This window comes from Drosophila rhopaloa, unplaced genomic scaffold (genome assembly GCF_018152115.1).
Source record: "Drosophila rhopaloa isolate 14029-0021.01 unplaced genomic scaffold, ASM1815211v1 contig_115, whole genome shotgun sequence".
Classification (NCBI taxonomy): domain Eukaryota; kingdom Metazoa; phylum Arthropoda; class Insecta; order Diptera; family Drosophilidae; genus Drosophila; species Drosophila rhopaloa.
In genome coordinates, this window is record NW_025334990.1 from 13,279,283 (window position 1) to 13,300,955 (window position 21,673).

A 21,673-nucleotide genomic window follows, 5' to 3' on the forward strand; every position below is an offset into this window, starting at 1 on the left:
TGCCGTGCATTTCTAACAAACTAGATGTATTTTAATAATTACAATTTTTAAAACTACTCGTGAGCGATTTTCTTGAAATAAAATATACAACAGTTTACATAGAAATCCCAAATTTTACACACTGTTTTTGTTTTCTTTCCAACTTAACAGAATGGTACATAATAATGTAATGCAAACGACTAAAGATAACTAGTCAAATTTTGTAGGATGGAGGAAATGTGTTCAGCAAATAGTGCCTCCGTTCTGATCAGCCGGCTGGCTCGCGCACACACGGAATGAAATGCAGCAAAGTATATGGTTGGTTTTTGCTTTGGAATACATGTTTTAAAACAGCCTCCGATCCGACGCCTCTGCCTCCCTTTCCGTCCTGGCAAGTTTCTTCACTCCGGAGCCGAAGAAGTGGATTCCTCGGTCCCATACCACATCTATTCCAGAGAGTCTCGGGTAAAATGTCGTCCCTCAGTTCTTAATAGAAAACAGTTGCGCAATCTTTGAGGCGTGGCACTTGAAAAAATCGTATCCCACTTTGGCGGCGCTTTTAAGAGACCCTGTGTTGTTGTGACTGCCGGATGAGGCGACTGTGGTGGTGGTGGTGGCAACAGCAAGTTCCCCAGCTGAGGTAGTCGCCGTCATGGGTTGGTGGTGTCCTCCACCCAGCAGGCTTTGCGGAAACATGCGCCGTAGTACGTGGTTGAATCCGTTGGAGGCCTTGTTACCATTGGACTTAAACCGCTCGATCCCAAAAGCGCGAATGGCCCGCGAAAATCCAAACACCTGCGAGCTGATGTAGGCTCTTCGAACGGCCAGGGTGCTTCCGTCCTTCTGCTCGCTGTAGATGACGATTTCATCGACTTTCTGCAAAAGAAAAATTAACATGTTACTGATAAATATCTAATTATGGAGGATATATTAGAAAATTGTAGTCTAAAACACCTTTGCGGTAAAATTTACCAGAACTAGATTAAAATGATTGTACTTATGCACTTTATCTAATCAACGTTTTTGTGGTGGTTTGTAAATTGTTTACTAATTTATGCTTCGACATTATGACAAACCCTAGTAGGTGAGCAAATTAAGTTAAAATACCCCAAGTGACCACGTATTTATAAAACTAATTTTCAAATTGTTAAATATGCTGATCAAGGTTTTTACCATGTCCTAAAAGGTGGTTTGAATGTATATTGTCTGAACATAACCTAGTAGGTATGGGGCTACTTGCCATAATCTTGGTCATGCCCAGGTTCCTGGTGAATGTGGTGAAGGTCTTCTTAACAGGGTCCAGCACGGAGTCCTCAACAATCTTGACCGGCACATTGTTGTAGAATCGGGCTCCCCACTTGGGCACGGGATTCGTCTTGGAGAGTAGGCGGCGGGAGAAGAGCTTGCCATCGCGCACCTCCCTCTGGATAGTGTCCTCGGTGAGGACGTGGGCGCTGGACGGATTTGGGTAGCGGTTCCAGTAGGCGACCACCACGTTCTTCCAGCTGTAATCGAAGACCGTCTCCGTGCGACAGGTGGATGCTGCGACAACCATTGCGAAGGTTGACCAATGAACTCGCCGACGATTTTAAAAAGTGAAAGCCGCCGTGTCCCTGAGCTAAAAAGAAAAGCGATAATCAATTGCAATCGCATGTTCCCGGCTATAAATAGACTTAGATCGATGGACGTACCTTCGCGAGGGGGTTGAAAATCGGGGGTCTTACGGGCTTAGAGCTCCAGAGTGCAGTGGGTGTGTGTGGATCCACGTTGATTCAGCTAACGCTTTTAATTGCCCCGTTTTTGGGCGCCTACTGAGAATTTTGTTGTGTAACTGCGTCACAAACTCCGGCACAGGGTGCTTCGGGTTCGGGTCCGCTCCTCCGATTTCTGGCTGTATGCTGGCGCTATCCGGCTCTTCCTTCGTTGCCTCGAGCTTCAGTTCCCCCTTCTCCTGGCGGTACAAGATTTCATTGCACGGGTTTTGCGGGGTTTAAAGCCAATTCGGGTCTCCAATTTGAGCCTGTTCAAAGGCCATCCGGAAACATCTGCTCGCCGGTGTGGCCAGAAGGTACAAGTCAGAACAATACCAAAAATACCGTTGTGGGAAAATACTAAACTGTTACAATCGTTCAAAACTGAAATGTACAATAAATTTTAAATTCAAACAACAAATTTAATTAAAAAGGTTAATTTAAGGAAGTATTCATTTATCATATTAAATTATTTGTGTAACTCAATCTAATTAGTTTTTGAGTTTGGTTATGGAAATCTTTTAACTCTGCTTTTCAATCGCAATCTTTTGTAACAAATACAAAATAAGCGCAAATAATCGTTTGAGATGTTTAATAAGGAGTAGCAATGTTTAAAAAAATCGCCATACGGAGATGCCAGATAATTCAAATCTCTGTTTGGATTTTTATGATATGACGCAACGGTCATATTAACACCTTCACTTTGCTACCAAAACAAAGATAACCAAGTAATTTAAATAAAAGTAAAACAAAATGTCGGTGGATTGGTTCGGTTATGTGTATGCTGCCACAGTGGCCGCCGGCGGAATTATGGGATTCGCGAAGGCGGGTGAGTTGAGATCTCCCTGGTCATATCGGTTCCCTTTCTATTGTGCAACCTCATTTGATTTCTAAGTTCCATTCCGTCGTTGGGAGCGGGTTTGGCCTTTGGAGCCCTGCTCGGCTATGGCGCCCATCTGAATTCCCAGAACACTCCACGCCCTCTGCTCCAACTAGGCACGTCCCTATTCCTGGCCGGATTAATGGGCGCCCGGTGGAATCGTTCCGGAAAACTAATGCCTGCCGGCATAGTCTGCATGCTCTCTGTCGCAGCTTTGGTCAAGAATGTGGCCACCTACAATCGCCACCTGTTGCCCACCCCTACAAAGGCTCCCTAAATTCCCAACCGAATGGGCACATAATGCTGGACTTGCCAGGAGACTTTTACCTTAACTCTTCATTTACATACTCTTGCTAATTGCTGTTTTTATTTAGTTACCTACAGTTGGTGATTGGACCTTTGGTATAGCGCTGTGTCACTTTCTAAGCTAGTGATAAGAAACTGTACTTGCTACAAATAAAGTTTATTATCTTTTCATTTATTATCTTGCTGGACTTCATACTTACTTCTTTTTTATTGTTAGAATAATTAACAGCATAATTTTAGGCACTTCCAAAAATACCAAGCCCGTTGAATCCAAAACACGTTTACTATTTTGTAAAAGTAAATTTTCTTTATATATATTTATTCTTACAATTATATTTTGTTTTTTGTGTGTGTGATAAATGTACAGTTTCATTTATTATACGATGTTCAGTTAACTACAACTAAAACTTAGCTATTACATTTTTTGTTTGATGTATAAAAAAGAGCATTAGGCTAGGTAAACGTAGAGTGATGATTTTTTTTTTTAGAATTTGGATTTCTAATAATTTTAATACAATAATGGAATGAACAAATTAAGTTTTCTTGTAGGCAAAGTGCGGCAAGGTAAGTAAGTAAACAATTCTCGACCTTTCAAGCAATTTTCTAAAAGAAAATGATAAATATTTTGTTAAGTAAAGAGTACAAATTATATATGTTTATCACATTGGAAAGTGGGATTATTATTAATTTTCCTTTCGATTGATTTGTGGGTCAAAGAATAATTTAGGTTGTCTGCCAAAAGAGCGTGTGTAAATGAACTTTTTACAGAATAATATGTACTATTTTACAAGAATTTGCATTAAATTAAATTACATAATATATGCATGTACTGAACATAACAAGTTTGTTTTGTTGTTTGAGTTGCATTTAACAGACAATATTTTAAATTAGTTGCGGCTAGAACTAACAACAAATCAATAGTTTTTCATACAGATAATAATAGTAATAAATTCTAGCTAAAAACACTTTTTAACTGCAAACATTTGTTCCAATTTCGATGGCAGTGACGTCTGCGTGCCAGTTCCAAACGTTCCCCAATGTTGCTGCGTTGCACTTTCACTAGAACGGAAACAGCTTCCAATTAACCACTGCGAATTTCGGGAACGGAACGGAAGCGGAAACGGGGGAAACAAAAAAGAAAAACAGAGAAAATTAGTGATAAAGCTAAAAACTACTCATTTCTGGGGCGTGCAAAAACAATGAGCTATTTATTGGGGTTTATTTTGTATGCAAATACGATATATTTTTGCAGACGCCGGCCATTTTGATTTGTGTGGGTGGTTGTGTGGTATGTGCGTGTATTCCATTCCATGCGTTTCCAATTGCCAAATTACTTTATTTCACTTTTGCCATTTTGCTGTCTTATTTTTAGTATGCAGAATGCGACTTTGAATCCATGCCATTCTTGTAGATCAAATATTATACTTAATTGCTACAGTTATAGATGTTTCTTTTGGTTTTGCCATCAAACAGTGTGTATGCATGTGTGGTGGTGTGAGAGAAAGAGCGTGTATGTTTGTATGCTGGTATGTGTGTGCATGTTTCAATGCCAATTTGTTTCTATTTCGATTTTATTGTTTATTAATGTGTGGTGGCGAGTGTTCGATGCAATTTTGGAAAAATAGAGCGAGAAAATAACCGCGTAAAAAATAGTGGAAATCAATTTTAATCGATTTTAATAGAGGGTGGTATGAGAGATTTTCTTCAAGCATGCTTTATGAGGTCTGCGAATGTGTGAATGCGAATATCCTAATCGAGGTCTGCCTGCTTTTCGGAGACAATGATTACGTTTCGAATCGGGTGGACTGAAATGATATACTAAATTATTCGTAGGTTCATGCCAAAATTAAAGTTCAAGAACTACAATTTGGAGCGCTTTTAAAGCACCTCCACACTACAAAGTTAAGAATGATCGATGCAATGCCAGATGCCAAATGCTTAAAATACGAGGTAAATCCATGTTACAGCTAAATGGACCATTACGCATGAGTTTCGGCACTTGCATTTCGTTGCTTCAACCTCAACAACCAGGATTATATTTATTTATTAAAGGGCAGGCAGCGTAATAGATAAGAATACTACTAAAACTATCGCGCATCCATGCTCTACTGTAATTCGTAGCATACTTTAGGGCAAAGCTTTAGACTACTAGGGGGAGTTAAGAACCCGATTTGAATGCTGGATTTGGTTTGGGCTTACCGCACGTAAGGATAACGAATCGGTAACAGTTTCGATCGGTTTGGCATTTACTTGTGTGTGATGTTTGTTTAGTGTAAGTGGTTTTGTATTTGATGTTGTTGGGGGAGCCCTCGATGGTTGTGATGTTTCGTTTTCTCAAGCAGCATTCTGGATCTGTGATCAGTGTTTCGTTCTGGCTAGCAGTAAGTAGTAGCTTATGATAATTGGTATCAGAGTTATCTGCCGCATCCTCAGATCGTTTACATGACTCGTGTGCGGCGTATGAGTTTTTGTGTTTTGATTTTGGGTTTCTTGGCGGTTTCCGTGGTGCTCGACGCATCACCGTTATTGTCCAACACCGCTGGCAGATTGTTTGTGGTGTCGCCAATATAGTTTGTCACATACTGTTGCTGTTGTGGCTGACTACTGCTGTTACTACTACTGCTACTACTAGTTTTGTATGCCTTAATACTACTCCGATTTGGCGTACGTTTCAAAAAAGCGCTGCCATCTGGCTGCTGATGCTGCTGTTGTTGCTGCTGTGCATGTTGCTGCTGTTGCTGCTGCTTGCTGGATGTTGCCGAGCTGACTGACGATGATACGGAGGTGGTTGTCGTGGTGGCCGAACCACTGTCATGCAAGGCTTGCAGTTTTTTAAAGTACGCATCGAGAAATGATGTTGTTGTTATCGGTCTGGCGGTGGTCGTTGTTGCTGATGTGGGTGTTGCTGATGTCTTGGCAGCACTTGTTGCAGACACAATTGCTGTGGTGGGTGGTGTGGGGAACTTACGTTTTTGCCGCTCAATCGCTTCATTGCTCTGAATGCCGGCAGTCGCCTCGTTCTCCTCATCGGGCAGCCCATCCTGAAGTTGCTGCTGCTCCTGGAGATGTTGCTGCTGTCTCTGGTTCTCATCCTTGGCGTTCGGTGGCTGTTGTTTCGCCCCGTTGTTGCTGTTGTTGTTGTTGCTGCTGCTACTGCTGCTGGTAACACTATAATTTGTAAGGCGTTTTTGTACCAAAGGGATTTCAACTATCGACTGTTGTTGTTGTGACTGCTGTTGCTGTTGTTCTGGTTGCAATTTGGTAGCATGTTGTTGTGTCTGTAGCATGTGTAAATAGTATTCGATTTGTTTGCGTAATTCGTGTGTATAGATTTGGAATATGTTCGGTGTTTGTGTGGTTGTTGTTGTTGCAGTAGTTGTTCGGGGCTTGGGTGTTGATGTTGCTGCGGGATCAGCATTGGTGTTACTGCTGCTACTGCTGCTGCTGCTGACACTGCTGCTGATGCGCGTCTTGACCAGCACACCATTATCCTGCATCCATTGTCCTTCGGGTAGGCTGCGATGCAGATAGCCAAATGACTTGGACTTGGGCTTCACAGTGGTTGTTGTCGTCCTGGTTGTCGTGGTGGTTTTGCTGGTTGTCGGCGACGTCACAGCAGCGGCGCCAGCGGCAGAGCTCTGCTCGATCTTGTTGTCCTGCTGATTGGCCTCCTGCTCCTCGCTACTTGTGTTGCCCTCATCCTGATCCTCATTACTCTCATTCTCGTCCTCCTGGGACTCGGTCTCCTCACTACTACTCTCAATATCTTCCGCTGCATCTTTCTTGTTGTTGATTTTACTATTGTTGTTGTTTGATTGTTGTGTTTTTGGGTGTGCGTATTGTTGTTGTTTTTTTTCGAATTGGTGTATAAAGGTGTAAAAGTTTGGATATTAAAAAATTTGCTTTCTGAGTGTTTTCGTGTACTTGGAACTCAAAAGTTCCGTGTGTGTTTTTTGTTTTGTATTTTTAGTAATAAGAGAACTCTTAGCTTACACAACAAAACTACTGGAAAAACAGTCTCTAATTAAGTTACCTATTTTACTGTACTCACTTGTAGACTAAACGATAGTTGTGTCCGTAATCGGGAATGATATTTGAAGGCAGTGGTGTGCAGCGACCATCCAGACAGTGCTAAGGTTTGAAGGAGATTTTCGGGTTAGTGTTTTTTTACTTTTGGTTAAAGGTTATTAAAAAAAGTTATTAAAATGTTGTTGTCTTAAGAGAGAAATAGTTTCAAGATAAATCTTGATCGCGTCCGTTTAAAGGTGTAAAGGTTATTTGGAATGATTGAAGAAGATAAAACGTAGAAGTAGTCCGGTTAAAGGAACAAATGTCCGCTTAAGAGAATTTTAGAACGAAAAAGGAGTTTACTGCCTGTCCGTTCAATGGAATTTTACCCTCATAGTTTCCCAACTACTTACATAACCATTACCGCAGGCCGAACCCTCAGCCGCTGGTCTGTAAGCCACACAGTATCCCGTCTGGGCGTCGAAGCAGAAGAGTTGGGCACACACTCGCTCGTCTTTGAAGCAGGCATACGTTCCCCGATCCCTGCGGCACTGGGCGTCCAGCGAGAGCAGGGTTCCTGGCAGCGATCGACCCAGAGCGCTGTCCTCATGCGGGGCATTGTGCAGGCAGGTGGCCGTATCTCCACTGCGAAAAACATCCAAGTCATTAAATCATCTCACATCTTGGTTTCTTGCTCATCACTCACTTGAGGAAATGATGGAAGCTCTGCACCGTGCAAGCGGACCATCTGAAGCCCCGCTCCGTGTGGCGCAGATCGGACATGATGTAGCCATCCTCCCAGCGACACCGCTGGGCACCTGGTCCACCCAAATAGCTTGGCGGCGGCGAACCGTCATGCACCGCTCCCAACCTGAGAAACGAGCATGGGACACATTTTGATTGAGGGGGGAAAAATGTTAATTGATTAATTGCACACCGAATGATGTCAAACGGAAATGCAAACGAGTTTCAATGACCAGTTTACAGCAGCGGAAATTATTCATGTTTTTATTAGCTTGGGCGCCAAATGAAATCGGATTCGGGGCGTTAAAGAGTTTGGCTCTGGTGGAAATAGTGCGACAAAAAGGTTCCGTTTGGGGAACAGTGAATGCAAGTGTAGAGATTAACAAGTTCAAAATTTGTTATTTATAAATTACAATTTGAGATAATAAGTACATTTTATAGAAAAATTCATTCCAAATTCTGCATGTGTTATACATTTTTTGAATAGTTAATCCGTAAAATATTTTCTTATGTTAAAGTCATTTAAATCTTTGGTACTTCCATGATAAATATATATCAATTGTAGTTTAATCTTTAAATCACAATGGTAAATTAAATTAAAAAGCGAATTTTATCTGTTAAGATCAACCTAAAAGTGTTTTTTCTGAGTGCATGGATAGGGTCATGTGATCGAGGTTACTTACAGATGTCCGACTTCATGGGCAGCCACGATAATGCCGCTGAAACCGCCGGTGTCTTCGATGATGGCCACGCTGTTCACCTTCTCCAGTCGCTTGTTCACAACGCATGCGCCACCGACGTAAGCGAAGCCTTTTCCGAAAGAAAACACACGACCGAAATTAGGCAATTAGTGGGTTGTTTTTCTCAGTTGCATTTTCTTTTTTGTTTCTTGTCCAACAGGAAGTTGACAATTTTTTACAAGTCGCCATCGCCGTTGCAGTTATTAAATGAAAAATCTAATGTTTTTTTTCGCAACTGAGCAATTTGTTTCTTTTTTTTTACTTTCAAACATTGTATTATAATTTTTTTCTTTACATAATAACTGTAACCGCTGGGAGAAGCGGGTCGCTTTAGTGGTTGTGATTTGATGTGAGAGAGCAATTAGTTAGTAGGTGCATTTTAATGTGTAAATTTAGTCACAATTACCATTTCTTAGATATAGTGTGTCTGTAGCCCATAAAGTGTAGCTTATCTGGTAGTATTTGTATTGTTAAAAGTAGACCAATGTTAGAAAATCCAAAACCAATTTTTGAGTTATAAAGTCATGTTGAACTAAAGTTACTTATAATTACAATTAAATATAAAGATCTCACAAAATTCGATGTTTCACATAAAATTTGTTATTTTCTTCTTTCCAGATTTTTTTTTAAGGTTTTAATACTTTTTTTTTCATAGTTTAACCGCTGAAACTGAATAGTAGATTTTTGTTTAGATATTATAGATTTATTTAAATGGGTTGATGTTTTACAACAGAACGGCTAAGAAAGTTTGATAAACTTTTTTTTGTGTATGCAAATACAACAATACAACAAACATTTTGGTATAATAAAATAAGTTCAGACATTCCGCATATTTTTTACAAACCTCTCAAAAAGTGCATAAGTACTTATGCAAAGAAATCAGGAAATTCTTTTACATGCATTACGACACTGTTTTAAGAGATTTGTGAAACAGTCATTGATGATTATAAAATATGTACACAAAAGTAGACAGATCGATGCGAGTAGAAGAGATTGCACAGTGCGCACTGATCACAGAAGCTTTACTGTACAAAAGGCAGATTTGAATAAGTTCTTAGGAATCAGAAAGGAAAAAGTACAGTTCGAGGAGAATGGCAAGATGGCGCATGCGCAGCCATTTCCTGTTCTTGTTCTTCTTGCTGTACAAAAGGCGCGTGCGACACAAACAAAGACACATATATTATATAGTTTTCAGATCTCAGAAAGAGAGAGGTGGAGCAGCAGTAGATAGAGAGGGAGCGAGGATAAAAATAGAGACAAAGAGACGTGCATGAAATTCAATTAAATTTGCTTGATTTGGTTGATGATGGAGCGACGCATTTTTGGGTTCGGCGGTGGCCGCCTTTAATGTTATTTATTTTTAACGCGTTTGCTTAACTTCTGTGTTTCTTTTTTGTATCATTTTTTCTTATTTTCGCATTTATCTGTACAAATGTTGGCTAACAAATTGCCAGCTAGTGGTTGGGTCTTTACCTGCGGTACCGCGATTACATTCACCATAAGCGGAGGTGCGACGGCACATATCAAGTCTGCGGGCGAAAATTGTTCAAAAATGCGTAGAAATTTTAGATTTGGTTTCGATCGGGGGGTTTTTAGCTTCATTTAATCAATTATCCCCTCTTGGTGTTTGATCGATTTTGTTTTTTGTCGTTTTGTGGCCCAGCCCAATTAAATATCTGGCAATTACGGGCCAATATTTTGGGCTGCCTGCAGTTTTAGAGTAAAGAGCAAGAGAAGAAGTAGAAGAATCCTGTCTTCGGAGAACCGAAGTCTTTTTAAGGCTAAAAAAACTAAATATCTAGTCTTAAGAAATCAAATATCTACTGGCAGAGACCTTAAAGTAAATATAATGCAAGAATACATAATTATATCCAATAAACTTTCAAGATAAACTAATTGGGTTATTTTTTCCATATGGAGAATCCAATAATTTAGGCGCATAAACCACAATTTAATACTAAATCTTGATGTAAATGTTTGCTTCAACCAATGAGACCTTAAAGCAGATAAAATATACTAAATAATTCAACCGGTTGTATGCTTTATGGCCCGATCCGCTACTCAAATTAGTTTAACGCTTCGAGATTAACTTTTTTCCTTGGCTTAAATGTTGTAAATTCGGTGTTTTTTGTGAGTATGTGTATCGTGTAATTGTGGTAGTAATTTATTAAGACCCACACGCAGTTTTAGTCAACTTATTCGGTTTTTCTTGGCAGTGTTTCATGTAGCTCGAGTGGTGCAAACTAAAAACTGACTAAAATATGTTAAACACCCGCAATGACATTGGTTCTAGGTGTTTATCTATGTGTAATGTATGAGTGTCGTGAGTCTACGTCTAGGATTTGATTGGAATTTCTTGGAAATCTTTTTACCCGCTGTGCCCTTGGTGCAACGACCTCCTTTTCGCCTGCGACACATATCATACCTAGACACAAGTAGACATTATATATAGGTATTGTTGGAAAATCTTTGGTAAAGTGGAAAGGTTTAAAAGGGTAAGAGGAGTAAAATCGCGCGGAGAGAAATCTGCTGTCGATACTGCAACGAGAACACAAAACACAAGGTGGTAACAAGGCCAATTTCCCGCACACTCACTTCGTTATGGCCACTGCAATATCGTAGACGGGCAGTCGACGTTCCCGGAACAGATATTTTCCCATGTCCGTAAGAGCAGCAGCCGAATCGATGGCATCCCGACCCACACGATTACGTTCCAGATAGGGAGTAGCATCACGACCCTGAAAAAGATTACAATTTTAGGTTACTAGATGAATTTGGTACAAAAAAACACCGTGAAATTATATTTTTCTATCTAAAGTCTATAAGGGGTTTTTAGCCTAGAAGGTATAACAATAAAATACTAAACAAATCAATAAAAACTTTTTAAAAGGCACTTAAACTTAATAACCATGTGGCAACCAACGGGTTACCTTCCCATTCCTTCCTTTGATCATTGCAAATATTACCCATTAAGTCTCTCCCTGGCGCTGGCATTTATGGCTCATAAAGCCCCATTGAACCCTGTGACCCACATTAGAATACAGTAGGCCGTCATCAGGTAGTGAAAATTGCAAAATATTCGACAAAATCGCCCCAAGGAAGCTTTCAATGCGATGATGCAACTGATTTGGCATTTGAATGAATGAGACGAAGCGAATGAAAAGAGCTCCGAGTGAAATATTTATGGCCCATTCGTCGGTGAAAATGAAGCTGGAAACCGAAGTCGAAACGGAAATCAAGTGAACGTGAAAAACGTGCTGCTAAAACCGAGCCTAGCGATAAGCCAAGGCATCAGATGATCGTCATTAGGTGCACATAGAAAAATGATATACCTAATTAGGACAAAAATCTCATTGGGATCTAAAACTTTTTACTCAGAAAAATTAGATCTTAGATTATGATCGTTTGAAATTGGAATTTATTTAAAGATCTCTATGTGGTTTTCAAACAGCTATGAATTGATACCTGGTATATGTGAAATTAAAGACAGAAATAAAGTTAATTTATAATTTTAAGGACTTTGATGTTACTTATTAATAATAGTATTTATTATCTTGATAACTTAATTTTTTCAAAGTGTACAGATGATGTTCAAGCCAAGCAAAGTCAAAGTCGTGTGGGTTTCCTTTGGAAATTCGTTGCTTTTTATTGTTAGGCTGCCTTACTGAAAAACCAGTTGCAATTGTGCGTTGCATAATTGGAGCTGCAGTTGCTGTTGCAGTTGCAGTTGCAGTTGCGATTGCTCGCTGCAGTGGCAATTTCATCAGCTGTGTACATCCGAGGGCAACTTTCAGCACTCGTAAATCCACGGGTACGTAAGCACTCATATCGTGACCGAAGGGGCGTTTTAGATTTACCGAAGTGACAGCTACATAAATTAAAATAACACAATTGTCAATCACTTTGAGCCCTAGGCAAATCAATATGTTAATACGGCTTTAGAGCTAATCTGTGTGCCCGAACCAGTTGCAGTTTCTACTTCCAGTTTCCACCGGAGGTGCAGGTGATAAAACCAAAGTTAAGTGACAAACCGCACTCGGTTGACACATTTGATTTGCAGCCATTTGCCAACTGGAAAACAATCTCGGAGATACTCCGTCTCTAAGCTTTACTTGTATCTAAGCTGGCCAACCGTAGTTGAAGTCGAAGTCTTTTGATAAATTACCAACTAGTCGGACAGACAGCAGATGTCTAGGAAATGAACAGAGTCTGACAAAGTGATCTGAAAATCAACAAGCAGCGGAGTTTTGAAATCTGTATATTGCCAAATGAGATGCAAAACCTATCCGCTCGATTGGGTGTATCTGTATCTGAGCCATAATCTAAATCTGTAGCCATCCAACATTAACAGTCCGCACTCGAAGTCTATCCGTTTCGTTTCTGCCTCATTCCTGTCCAATTTTTTTGGACGACCTGACAAAATGATCATTTAAAAGTGCGGGCACGTCGTTCTCCAGAAAGAAGCCAAAATTCAAGTCGTTTTTTTTTTTTTGGTACTTTTCGATAGACAAAACTATCAAGAATTTTAAATGCTTCGATTGTGGCCTTGGGCCGAGTGGGAAAGGCAACTGGCTTAGATTGGAATCTACGAAATTACAAATAATTATTGTGGAATTGCATTTTGAGTGGTTTATTAGAGCAGTCTCTGTCTTATGTTGAAGATGCTTCACTCAAGTTGTTTGCTGATGAGCTTGATTGGAGTTGTAAGTTGTTCAAAGGCGAAAAGCAATTGAAATTACTCATGGTTTCATTTGAAAATTGAGTAAATATTGCTACTTTCAAACTATTATTTGTTTTATATTACGTAAGTTTAGAAACTGCTTCCTTAATCCAGCCGGCATGCAAACTAATTGTTTTGCGGCTTATTTCTTTGCCCAGATCTCAACCTGTGCGATTCCCAGCCGCGACCATACATGGCCATCAACGTCACACAAGTTGGCATGGGAAAGACAAACCTTAGACAGAGGTAGACCACCAACAGACAGGCCAGCCAGACAAATAGAGTGTCTCCCAGACACAATCCACAATCTCCCCAAACCACTGGACCATGGATGACCTGGCACATCTTTGATTACAGATTGCACAATGCAAGTGGCAAACTCTGCAGCGCTTACCCCTCAACGTTGCAAGCCAAAAATAAAAAAAACATTTGTCAAATAATCGGCGTACAAAAAGGCAAAAGCAAAAACTTATCAAAGAAACTGTCAGTAGGACCTAAAATGTAACCAAGCCACTAAAACCGGGACCGGTTTGCCTTTCCCCCAAAAATTAAAAATAAACTAAAGCTTCGCGACAGTTTTGCAATAGCCTTTTGTGCGTAATTAAAAGCAAAATGTTATATTTTAATTTAATTTTCCAGTCACAACTGGGGCTCAGGTTTTCAGCTCCTTTCCCTGGGCCGGTCACATAAATAAATCTTACGGCTGCAAAAAAAATAAAATAAAACTGTCAATGCAATTGCCTGTAATTTCTAGCATTTCGCAAGGCTCACTAAACTATCCAACAGGGTGGTGGGGTGGACAACCAAGGCGGCTCACACCCACTCGGACACACACACACCCACCACCCACCACCCTTCCGCCCCCTCCAATGACATACGCTTTGACTTTCGGCGCCCACACAGCGGATAAGTCGGACTTGGGCGACAGGCGGCCGGATCGGGCCACCACCCACAGAGTCGACAGGCTTTTGGGTCAAGATATGGGGGAATACTTTTCAATTTCCAATACCCTCAAAAGCAGGCATAGTAAGCTGATGAAGAAGCTGCTTCAAAAAGCTAGAAGAATGTCATCCCAAAGCCTAACAAATTAAGTTTTACCTAAGATTAAAGACAATATTTTAATTGCTTTTTTCTGTAGGTCAATCATGTTTTCAATCATGTTCAATCATGATTTTCTGTTGATATTTATACGCTTTTACCCCTTTTCAATATCTGACGACCTGCTCAACTAAAAACATCATTACGAATTTAACATCAATTTAAGCTCATATTTTTTATAACAATATATAACTAATGGTTTGATAATCCCAATAAAAAGCCAAATAATTTAAGAAAATTATTTAAACTAATTGTTCAATAAAATGTTGGGACTTTATTAAAAACAACTCTATTAAAACGTCTCACAATAAAATATATTTGAATGGTTTATTCCCCTGATAAATATTTCAGCATCATCATCTTAGCTAATACCTCTGGCTGATGTATATCTCGATTTGACATGTGAATGACCAATTATTTTGATTTGTGTTTGAGTAATAAAATAAATAATTTACCAAGAAATGATGATGATGGAGTTGGCTAAAGTGTAGCTGGTATATGTGTCAGTGGAACCAGGCTGCAACAAGTTGAACCATTTTTCAAAAAAGCTATTTCTCGTTAGGGTGTTGAAGTGCCCCTCAATTGCCGGCGACTTTTCCGGCTTTTCCAACTGCGCTACTCCGTCTCTAAGCTTTACTTGTATCTAAGCTGGCCAACCGTAGTTGAAGTCGAAGTCTTTTGATAAATTACCAACTATTTCTCGTTAGGGTGTTGAAGTGCCCCTCAATTGCCGGCGACTTTTCCGGCTTTTCCAACTGCGCCCCTGGCCAGCTTTTTATTTGTTTATTTATTTATTTGTTTGCTTGTCGCTCTGTCTGAGCTTCGCTTCGCGTTTCCATTTGCATTATTGCAATTTATGTTTGTCTGGCACTTGCATTTTTGGCTACCGGCACTCTATATACCACGGGCCCATATGGATGTGGATATGGATATGGAAATGGAAATGGATATGGGTCTGGGAGTACGAGAAATGTGCCCTGGGGGCAACACCTGGCCGTGCCCTATCCCGAACTTTTTTGGAGCCCAACTTCGTTAGCCAAGGAATTTGTTATGACAACTTGCAAATATGAGAACTGGCAAAAGGCAGCTAGACTTTTGTATCATTCGGTCCGTTGGGTGTGTCTCTTATGCATTATTTGGCATTTCTGTGGCACTTTAGATAGAGTCGTTGAGATAAGAGGCGAGTGGAGAATGTCGATTGGCGCTGAAATTGGGATAGCCCCGGCTCTCAATTACCAGAATTCTGGCGAGGAATGGGAATGAAAACGCGACTCTTTTCTTTGGCTCCACCCAAGCGGATCAATTAATCAAGTGGCTTGAATTCCTTGGGCTGATAGCACTGTGCAGGTGATCATAACAAGCCATAGATATAGATTTATAAAGCCAACACTATATATCAGATCAGTGCGCAGATCAGAATTGGCGTGGGGGTAGCTTAAGTCGGCTACCGACTTGACTTGAACTTTTATCTGTGACATTTAATTAACATTTTAATTAATTGCGGGCAACTTTCCGTTAGAAGTTAAACAACCGGCCCCTTTTGTCTTTGCTCCCCTTTTTCCTTCTGTCTGCTACAAGTGTCGAACGCATTGGCGCTGCGCTTGCGCCACACACATATTTCAATGCGGCCAACTGCGGCAACGTTGCGTATGCGCAATTTATTAGGTGCGTATCGTGTGGCGAACATGGAGAAATATGTCAAAGCTCGACGGCTTGTTACTTAGTATTGGGTTTCGCAGTGGGATTTGGTCTTAAGCCTCTTGCTAAATATAATTTGATGATTTACTAACATTAATTTCTCACCATTACCATTCCATTCTTTGCCAATAACTTTATTTTAATTATTTGAAAGGGCTTTTATGAACTTCTCTCCAACAAATACACCCTCTTATACCCATTTATACTAAAAAACCATTTAATATTCCCCTGGCAAAGTGTAATTTGAGTGCTGGCCACTTGATTAGAATTTTTGATTTAGCCACGGTTGCCTTTTAAAAGTAACTGGGTTGGCACTCGATCTCAGAGCTCATTGTTCTGCCTCTGCGGAAAAAAAAATAATGATTTTAACCAGGCTCGACTTGCAGTTTTTAACGCCTTCGGACCCCATTCGAAACTCAGTTGAGTTACGCAGTTTATGGCTTATTAATGCTTCAGCGTTTTGTTGTCATTTTGTTGCGGCTTATTTATTTATTTTTCGAGTCTCAGTTAGAATCAATTAATTGAACAACTCTCGTAGATCTCTGCAGTTGTGGGCTAAGTAATTCTCTTAGTTATTTGTCAATGGGTGATTAATTTATGTGACTTGGGGATTTCGTGCATTTGCTAGCTTTTTGTTTTATGAAATAAACGATTGGCTTTCGGTGTTTTGTTGCTGGCATTGGGGTCAAGTTGTTTTAGTTTTTTTTTTTACTCGAAAAATTCGCACTCATATTTTATGGTTTAATATGTAAAGTGATCGGCACGAGCTCCTGTTGACCAAACAATTTATCAGCCCAATCTCTTCCGATAAAGTGACGCAAAAATTCAATAAATTCGTTCAGATTTCTTGTTTTTCCATTGCGTCGACTTATCGGATATGTGTATCCAATAATTTGTTGCCCAATTCAAATTCTGAGTAATTACCCGACTTCCATTTCTCACTTGGCCGCAGCAACATTAATTAGCGTCGCAAAAAATGAAAAAATGTTTAGCGACGGATGCTAAGATACATTATGTACCCGTATCCACCAGATACGCATTTTGGCGACTCTGTGTGTGTGTGTGTGTGTGTGTGGGCATAGAAGAGGAAGTCTAGTGTGCTTGTGTGAAATTGGGCAAAGAGGAAAATAAAAACATGCCAGCCGAAAAAATCTGATCTGAGTCAACTGCCGACTGCAGTTAGCGTGGCCCATTAGATTATGTAACCACGGCCAACACGCAGTTGCAGCAGGCGCTGTTGCATTATTTATGCGGTCTGAAAATAATTTTTTTTGCCTCCACTGTTAGAGCCAAAAAGCCAAAGCCAAATAGCAAAACAGCCAAAACCAAAGCCAAAGCCAATTGACGTACTTAGGGTAACCCGTCGACATCGTTGTCTCCTCGATGTGGAGTTGTCGTGTGGGCAGCCAGCTTGATGCAACTGTTGTGCAGGTGAACCACCATGAGCAGCCGCAGATCCCAGTCTGTGCCAATTTTCCACTTTCTTGGCCCACTCTCTCTTGGCCAACGTCGACAAATGGCTTCCTGAACCAACGCCAAACTGATTTGTGTGAGAAAGTCTAACCGAAAGTCTCTTCGGCCCGCAATATTGAGACAAAACGAATCCACGATGCTATAATGTTGTCAAAGTGTTTTATGGTTTTCACTTATGCAATCAAATTAGTTGAATGTTGATAAGTGAAAGATGTTAGCTGGGTTCAAAGAGATCGCTCACGACAGCAAAAATTGATGTAAGCGGAAACAAAAGATACATTTTAATGGCCCTTACTCATATTTCTTTTTGAGGTTCTAATTTATTGGTATTGTACCACCTGCTTCTAAATATATTTGACTGAGGCCAGCTTAAAGTAGTTTTTATGATTTGTATAATTATTTCTTTGAGGTTTCTACAAACTAGTTTAAAATTGCTTTTATGATTGCTTTATTTATTACTTCGAGGGCTTTAAACGCTGCACAACTAATTTACTAAATCAGCTGAATTCGGTTTATAACCAATTTAAAGCATTTAAAATCATCTTAAAACTCATTTCAGGATATCTTAGCCATCCCCAAAACAGTGCCAGAAGGTTAAAGCCAACGATTTTTGGATAACTCGATTCGCGTGCCCATAAAATATTTTAGTTGCTAATTTCTAGAAAAACATTTAGCCAGGCTCAGAGAGCAGGCACGAGTAAGCGCTCTTGGTAAAAAACTTGTTAAAATTTGTTGGCCTAGCTTTTTGTTTGCTATGGTCGAGCAAATAACCAAATTGATTGTTCACATTTTTTCTAACGAATCGAAGCGCATGCGTTGCATGTTTTTCTGCCAGTTTTTCCCTGCCAGATTCCCAGATCGTGACAGTTCATTTGGAACTGAGTTGCTTGGGCTAGCTTGCGGCTACTTGGGTTTCGAAGGAGAGCTGCCCCGATTGGCAAGACCCATTTTGGCCAGGGGTTAAAGTTTAGCTTCCAAAATGGATTACTCAATTAGCCAAATGAAAGTTGAATTGCTGCGATTGTGTAATGATCTGCCTGGAGGGGCATTAAAAGGAGGTGGCTTAAAGCACACAAAGAAAACGAAAAAACGGAATTCTTAAAGGCTACTTTTAATGACTATGCCAATTAAAAGTGCATTTAAAAGAGTAGTGCTTCCTTAGATTTTTAAAAACTAATGTTTAAATAACCAAATTGGGATAGTAAAGTTTAAAAAATAATTTAAAGAGTTCACAATGTTATCAATAGGATTTTCCTGGCAATTTCACATGGGAAAACATTTTTAAACTAAAAATTCTGTATGCCAAAAAGGGATTCCAAATTTTAAAATGCCCAAAAATTAATTATTAATTTTTCTGTGTACTTACCCTTGAAATAATAATGCCGGCAATACTGATGCGTATTCTTGGCCCCTTCAGCAGACGATAGCGCAGATCGACTCCGTTCCAGAATGAGATGAAGTAACGTTTGACCTGAAGTGGAGATATAAGTTATGTTACTTCAAGTTTGAGTACAATGCACGTTTGTCTTTGTCAGACTAGTCCATCACCATAGGACTTTCATCTGAGCCGCATCTCTGGCTATTCTAGGTATTCAACTAGAACGCACCCAGATCAGGCAAACAAATAAATCTTGAGCGGGAGTGATGTGCATAATAATTAAATTGTATGTTTCGGCATCTCTTGGTTGAGAAGCTATAAATAAAGAACTATTCCTGAGTACTGATTTAGAACTTGAGCATTTGGTTGAGGCTAATACATTTTAAGACTTGGTTGTAAGTTACAAAAATAATTTATCCGCTTAAATTACTTTTCTGATATTACTTTTTCTGGCCAAGTTGCAGCCAGTGCTCTAATAAAATATATTGCATTAATAAATCCCCAATTCACCCCAATATAATCCCCTTTGGGGACTCGAGTCTCATTCACAACCAGACCTATCTATCAATACGAGCATATGTCTTATGTCTCGCATAATATCTACACATGTAGCGACGGAGAAACCAACAAAAAACAACTTTTACAAATCCTCAGACTTTGAAATCCCCTCCGGGTTGGGTTGGGTGCGACGGCATCGCATTGGATCGCGGTCGAAAATCCGCACACACGCAGAGACAATCCCAATCTCAATTCCAGCTGTCTGCAATTGCCGAAACAACTTCATTCGAGGCACCGACTTTTAATTTCTTTTTACCATATTTTTCTCCATTTTTTGTGGCCCTGTCACGCACACGTACCTGCAAATTATCGCCGCCATGCAGCCGATAGCCATCGTAGTCGACGATAACCAAGACCTCGGGATAGATGATGTACGGGGCCTGGCGGCGGGATCGAGTCCGGGATTCGGCCACCTGGGGTTCCGTCTCCAAAGCGCCTTCGTCCTCGTCGTTCAGATCCTCGAAGTCGGGACTTTTGGGCGCACTGCGTCGACTGCGATGCTGGCGGCGTTGCAATCTCTCAAGATTTTCGCTGGCCAGCAGATCATCAGGTTCCATGAAGGCTATACCCGACAAAAAAAACGGAGGAGAGAAAAAAAACGATAACCGGAAATGGCGAATTAAACAAAAATTAAGTAAAAATCGAGTGGTGGAATGTCTTTATTATGATATAAGAAGCTGGCAAGTCAGGTAGCCGGACATTTAACTGTATTGGGTATAATTTTTTGGGGCATTTCGGCAAAAACCGACAGTGAAAAAATAAGAATTCGGCGGGTGAGAAATACCAGGTATAAAATAAATAATTTTATAGTGATTATCATTGGAATTTTGGCGCCACCACAACGGCAGCAGGGGTAAATGCATTCAGTGAAGGGCGAATTGTTACATTGAACTCTTCGGCTTTTGTGATTGCATATACTTCTTTTATATTTTTTTCGAGCAGGAAATGCTATCGGCATCACGTCGATCTGGGGACCGAGATTTATGTGCCATGGCTTAGACCGGGGTTTCGTTTCTATGGCTTTCTAGAGGTCAATGCGCCCATTAAGAACGTAGCCTGCTTCTCAGGGGATCGTATTTTGTATCTCACCAAAGTCACTCAGTTGGTCTTCTGCTGCGGATGCCTCTCTTTTGTAGATGATGTGATGGGATTCCTCGGGATTGGGACTGAGTTCGTGCGGCAAGGGCTTGATCACCAGATCGTGACCGATGCTGCCCTCCTGCAAATAGAGAAAGGAGAAAATGACAGATTAGAGCTAATTAATTGGAGGCACAGCTTGCATTAGGGTGTATTACATAATCGTAGAGGATTTATGGAAGTATGTTCTTTCGTTGGCAGACCAATACCAATTAATACAAGCAGGCATAATAGCATTAAATTTCCAACGGACATTTGTCAAACCACTGACACCGGCGAACTCCATTTCGGGCAGACATTTTAAATAATTTATTGAACTTTTTTTTCTACTCAACATTCTTGGCCAGCACTCGGCGTTATGAATAGCCATATGAATATGAGTTGCGTTTGAATGACGCTGGCCAAGTCATAAAAATTAGCTGCAATTTGCATAGTTGAACATTTTATGCAAATGATCTGCGATCTAGATAAGCAATGTTTCCACACTATTCTCGGTCTCTCGGTTCGTTTTTATCGCCTCTGTAATTGCAATAATTATCGGAGTAAAACAGAGCCAGCAGCAGAGGTAACCTTGAAAAAGGTTAGCTACTAAATTGTTTGACTGAACATTTGAGACACCTAAATGCTTTCAATTCAATTTGCTTAAGATTTCGTTTCAGTTTTAATTGGCTTTTTGTTTATCGATCATCGAACGAACACCCACTTGGCACTAGGCGTGATCAGGGCTAATTAAGTCTCGGCAATAATGCTATAATTAAAATATTAACAGTGAGTAGAGCTGTTTGGACAGTGGAGCTACTGCGAGAACTGGCCACCAGCTGAGATCATGTTTAACATAAAATCTATTACGGAAATGGAACTGTAATTGTTCTTAAGCTGAGTCACTTGCAGATAAAATTTATCTAATGCTTATACCGACTGAAATCTATGGGAATTCATTTAAGTTAACTGATCAACTCAGTGTTCCCATGAAAGTGTATGGAAACAGAAACGTTACAAATCAGGCAAACAAATGACTTAGGCAACGAACTTGATTTTGCTCTCAATATATTTTGAGCATTTATTGAAAATGCCGAAAAAAAATCAAACAAACCAAATACAAAACGGCAAAGTTCAATGTCCTCGCACACGCGACTTTACTTAAATGTCAGCAACAGCAACAACGACATGTGCCATAAACAAATTGCAGGCAAAGCCAAGCAA

The 21,673-nt window shown here is 40.2% G+C and overlaps 3 protein-coding genes across 11 annotated transcripts in view; 1 reads left to right on the top strand and 2 right to left on the bottom strand.

The window, feature by feature from the left end:
• LOC108040815 (protein preli-like) lies at window positions 1-2,041 on the bottom strand. The gene is made up of 3 exons (XM_017118441.1): window positions 1,671-2,041; window positions 1,220-1,597; window positions 1-855 (listed from the first exon to the last, which is right to left on the bottom strand). The coding sequence occupies exons 2-3, from the start codon at window positions 1,532-1,534 to the stop codon at window positions 460-462; spliced, it is 711 nt and encodes a 236-aa protein (XP_016973930.1). The 5' UTR covers window positions 1,535-1,597; window positions 1,671-2,041; the 3' UTR covers window positions 1-459.
• A 363-nt stretch (window positions 2,042-2,404) lies between these two features.
• LOC108040818 (transmembrane protein 14 homolog) lies at window positions 2,405-3,094 on the top strand. The gene is made up of 2 exons (XM_017118443.2): window positions 2,405-2,559; window positions 2,625-3,094. The coding sequence occupies exons 1-2, from the start codon at window positions 2,484-2,486 to the stop codon at window positions 2,885-2,887; spliced, it is 339 nt and encodes a 112-aa protein (XP_016973932.1). The 5' UTR covers window positions 2,405-2,483; the 3' UTR covers window positions 2,888-3,094.
• Window positions 3,095-3,184: 90 nt separating this feature from the next.
• The window catches only part of LOC108040812 (venom metalloproteinase 3), a 48,887-nt gene continuing 30,398 nt past the window's right edge, over window positions 3,185-21,673 (bottom strand). Inside the window, exons 5-15 of one of the 9 annotated variants that reach the window (XR_001769096.2) lie at window positions 20,423-20,552; window positions 19,633-19,895; window positions 18,764-18,868; window positions 11,004-11,146; window positions 9,882-9,937; window positions 8,352-8,478; window positions 7,631-7,795; window positions 7,338-7,569; window positions 6,968-7,047; window positions 5,116-6,072; window positions 3,185-4,004 (exon numbers count right to left, since the gene is read on the bottom strand). Coding sequence is in view for 4 of the 9 variants with exons in the window: in XM_017118433.1 (XP_016973922.1) it covers window positions 5,355-6,714; window positions 6,968-7,047; window positions 7,338-7,569; window positions 7,631-7,795; window positions 8,352-8,478; window positions 9,882-9,937; window positions 11,004-11,146; window positions 18,764-18,868; window positions 19,633-19,895; window positions 20,423-20,552 (2,661 nt within the window). In the remaining 5 variants the exon portion in view is untranslated. Of the gene's footprint in view, window positions 4,005-4,028; window positions 6,715-6,967; window positions 7,048-7,337; window positions 7,570-7,630; window positions 7,796-8,351; window positions 8,479-9,881; window positions 9,938-10,780; window positions 10,834-11,003; window positions 11,147-18,763; window positions 18,869-19,632; window positions 19,896-20,422; window positions 20,553-21,673 lie in introns of those variants that run through there. The other 8 variants (XR_001769094.2, XR_001769092.2, XM_017118435.2 and 5 more) reach the window with 8 other exon arrangements.

Coding starts and splice junctions, on each gene's coding strand:
- LOC108040818 (XM_017118443.2), top strand. CDS start 2,484: ATGTCGGTGGATTGGTTCGGTTATGTGTATGCTGCCACAGTGGCCGCC. Junction 2,560..2,624: donor TATGGGATTCGCGAAGGCGG/GTGAGTTGAGAT, acceptor TTTGATTTCTAA/GTTCCATTCCGTCGTTGGGA.
- LOC108040815 (XM_017118441.1), bottom strand. CDS start 1,534: ATGGTTGTCGCAGCATCCACCTGTCGCACGGAGACGGTCTTCGATTAC. Junction 856..1,219: donor TGGGCATGACCAAGATTATG/GCAAGTAGCCCC, acceptor TTTCTTTTGCAG/AAAGTCGATGAAATCGTCAT.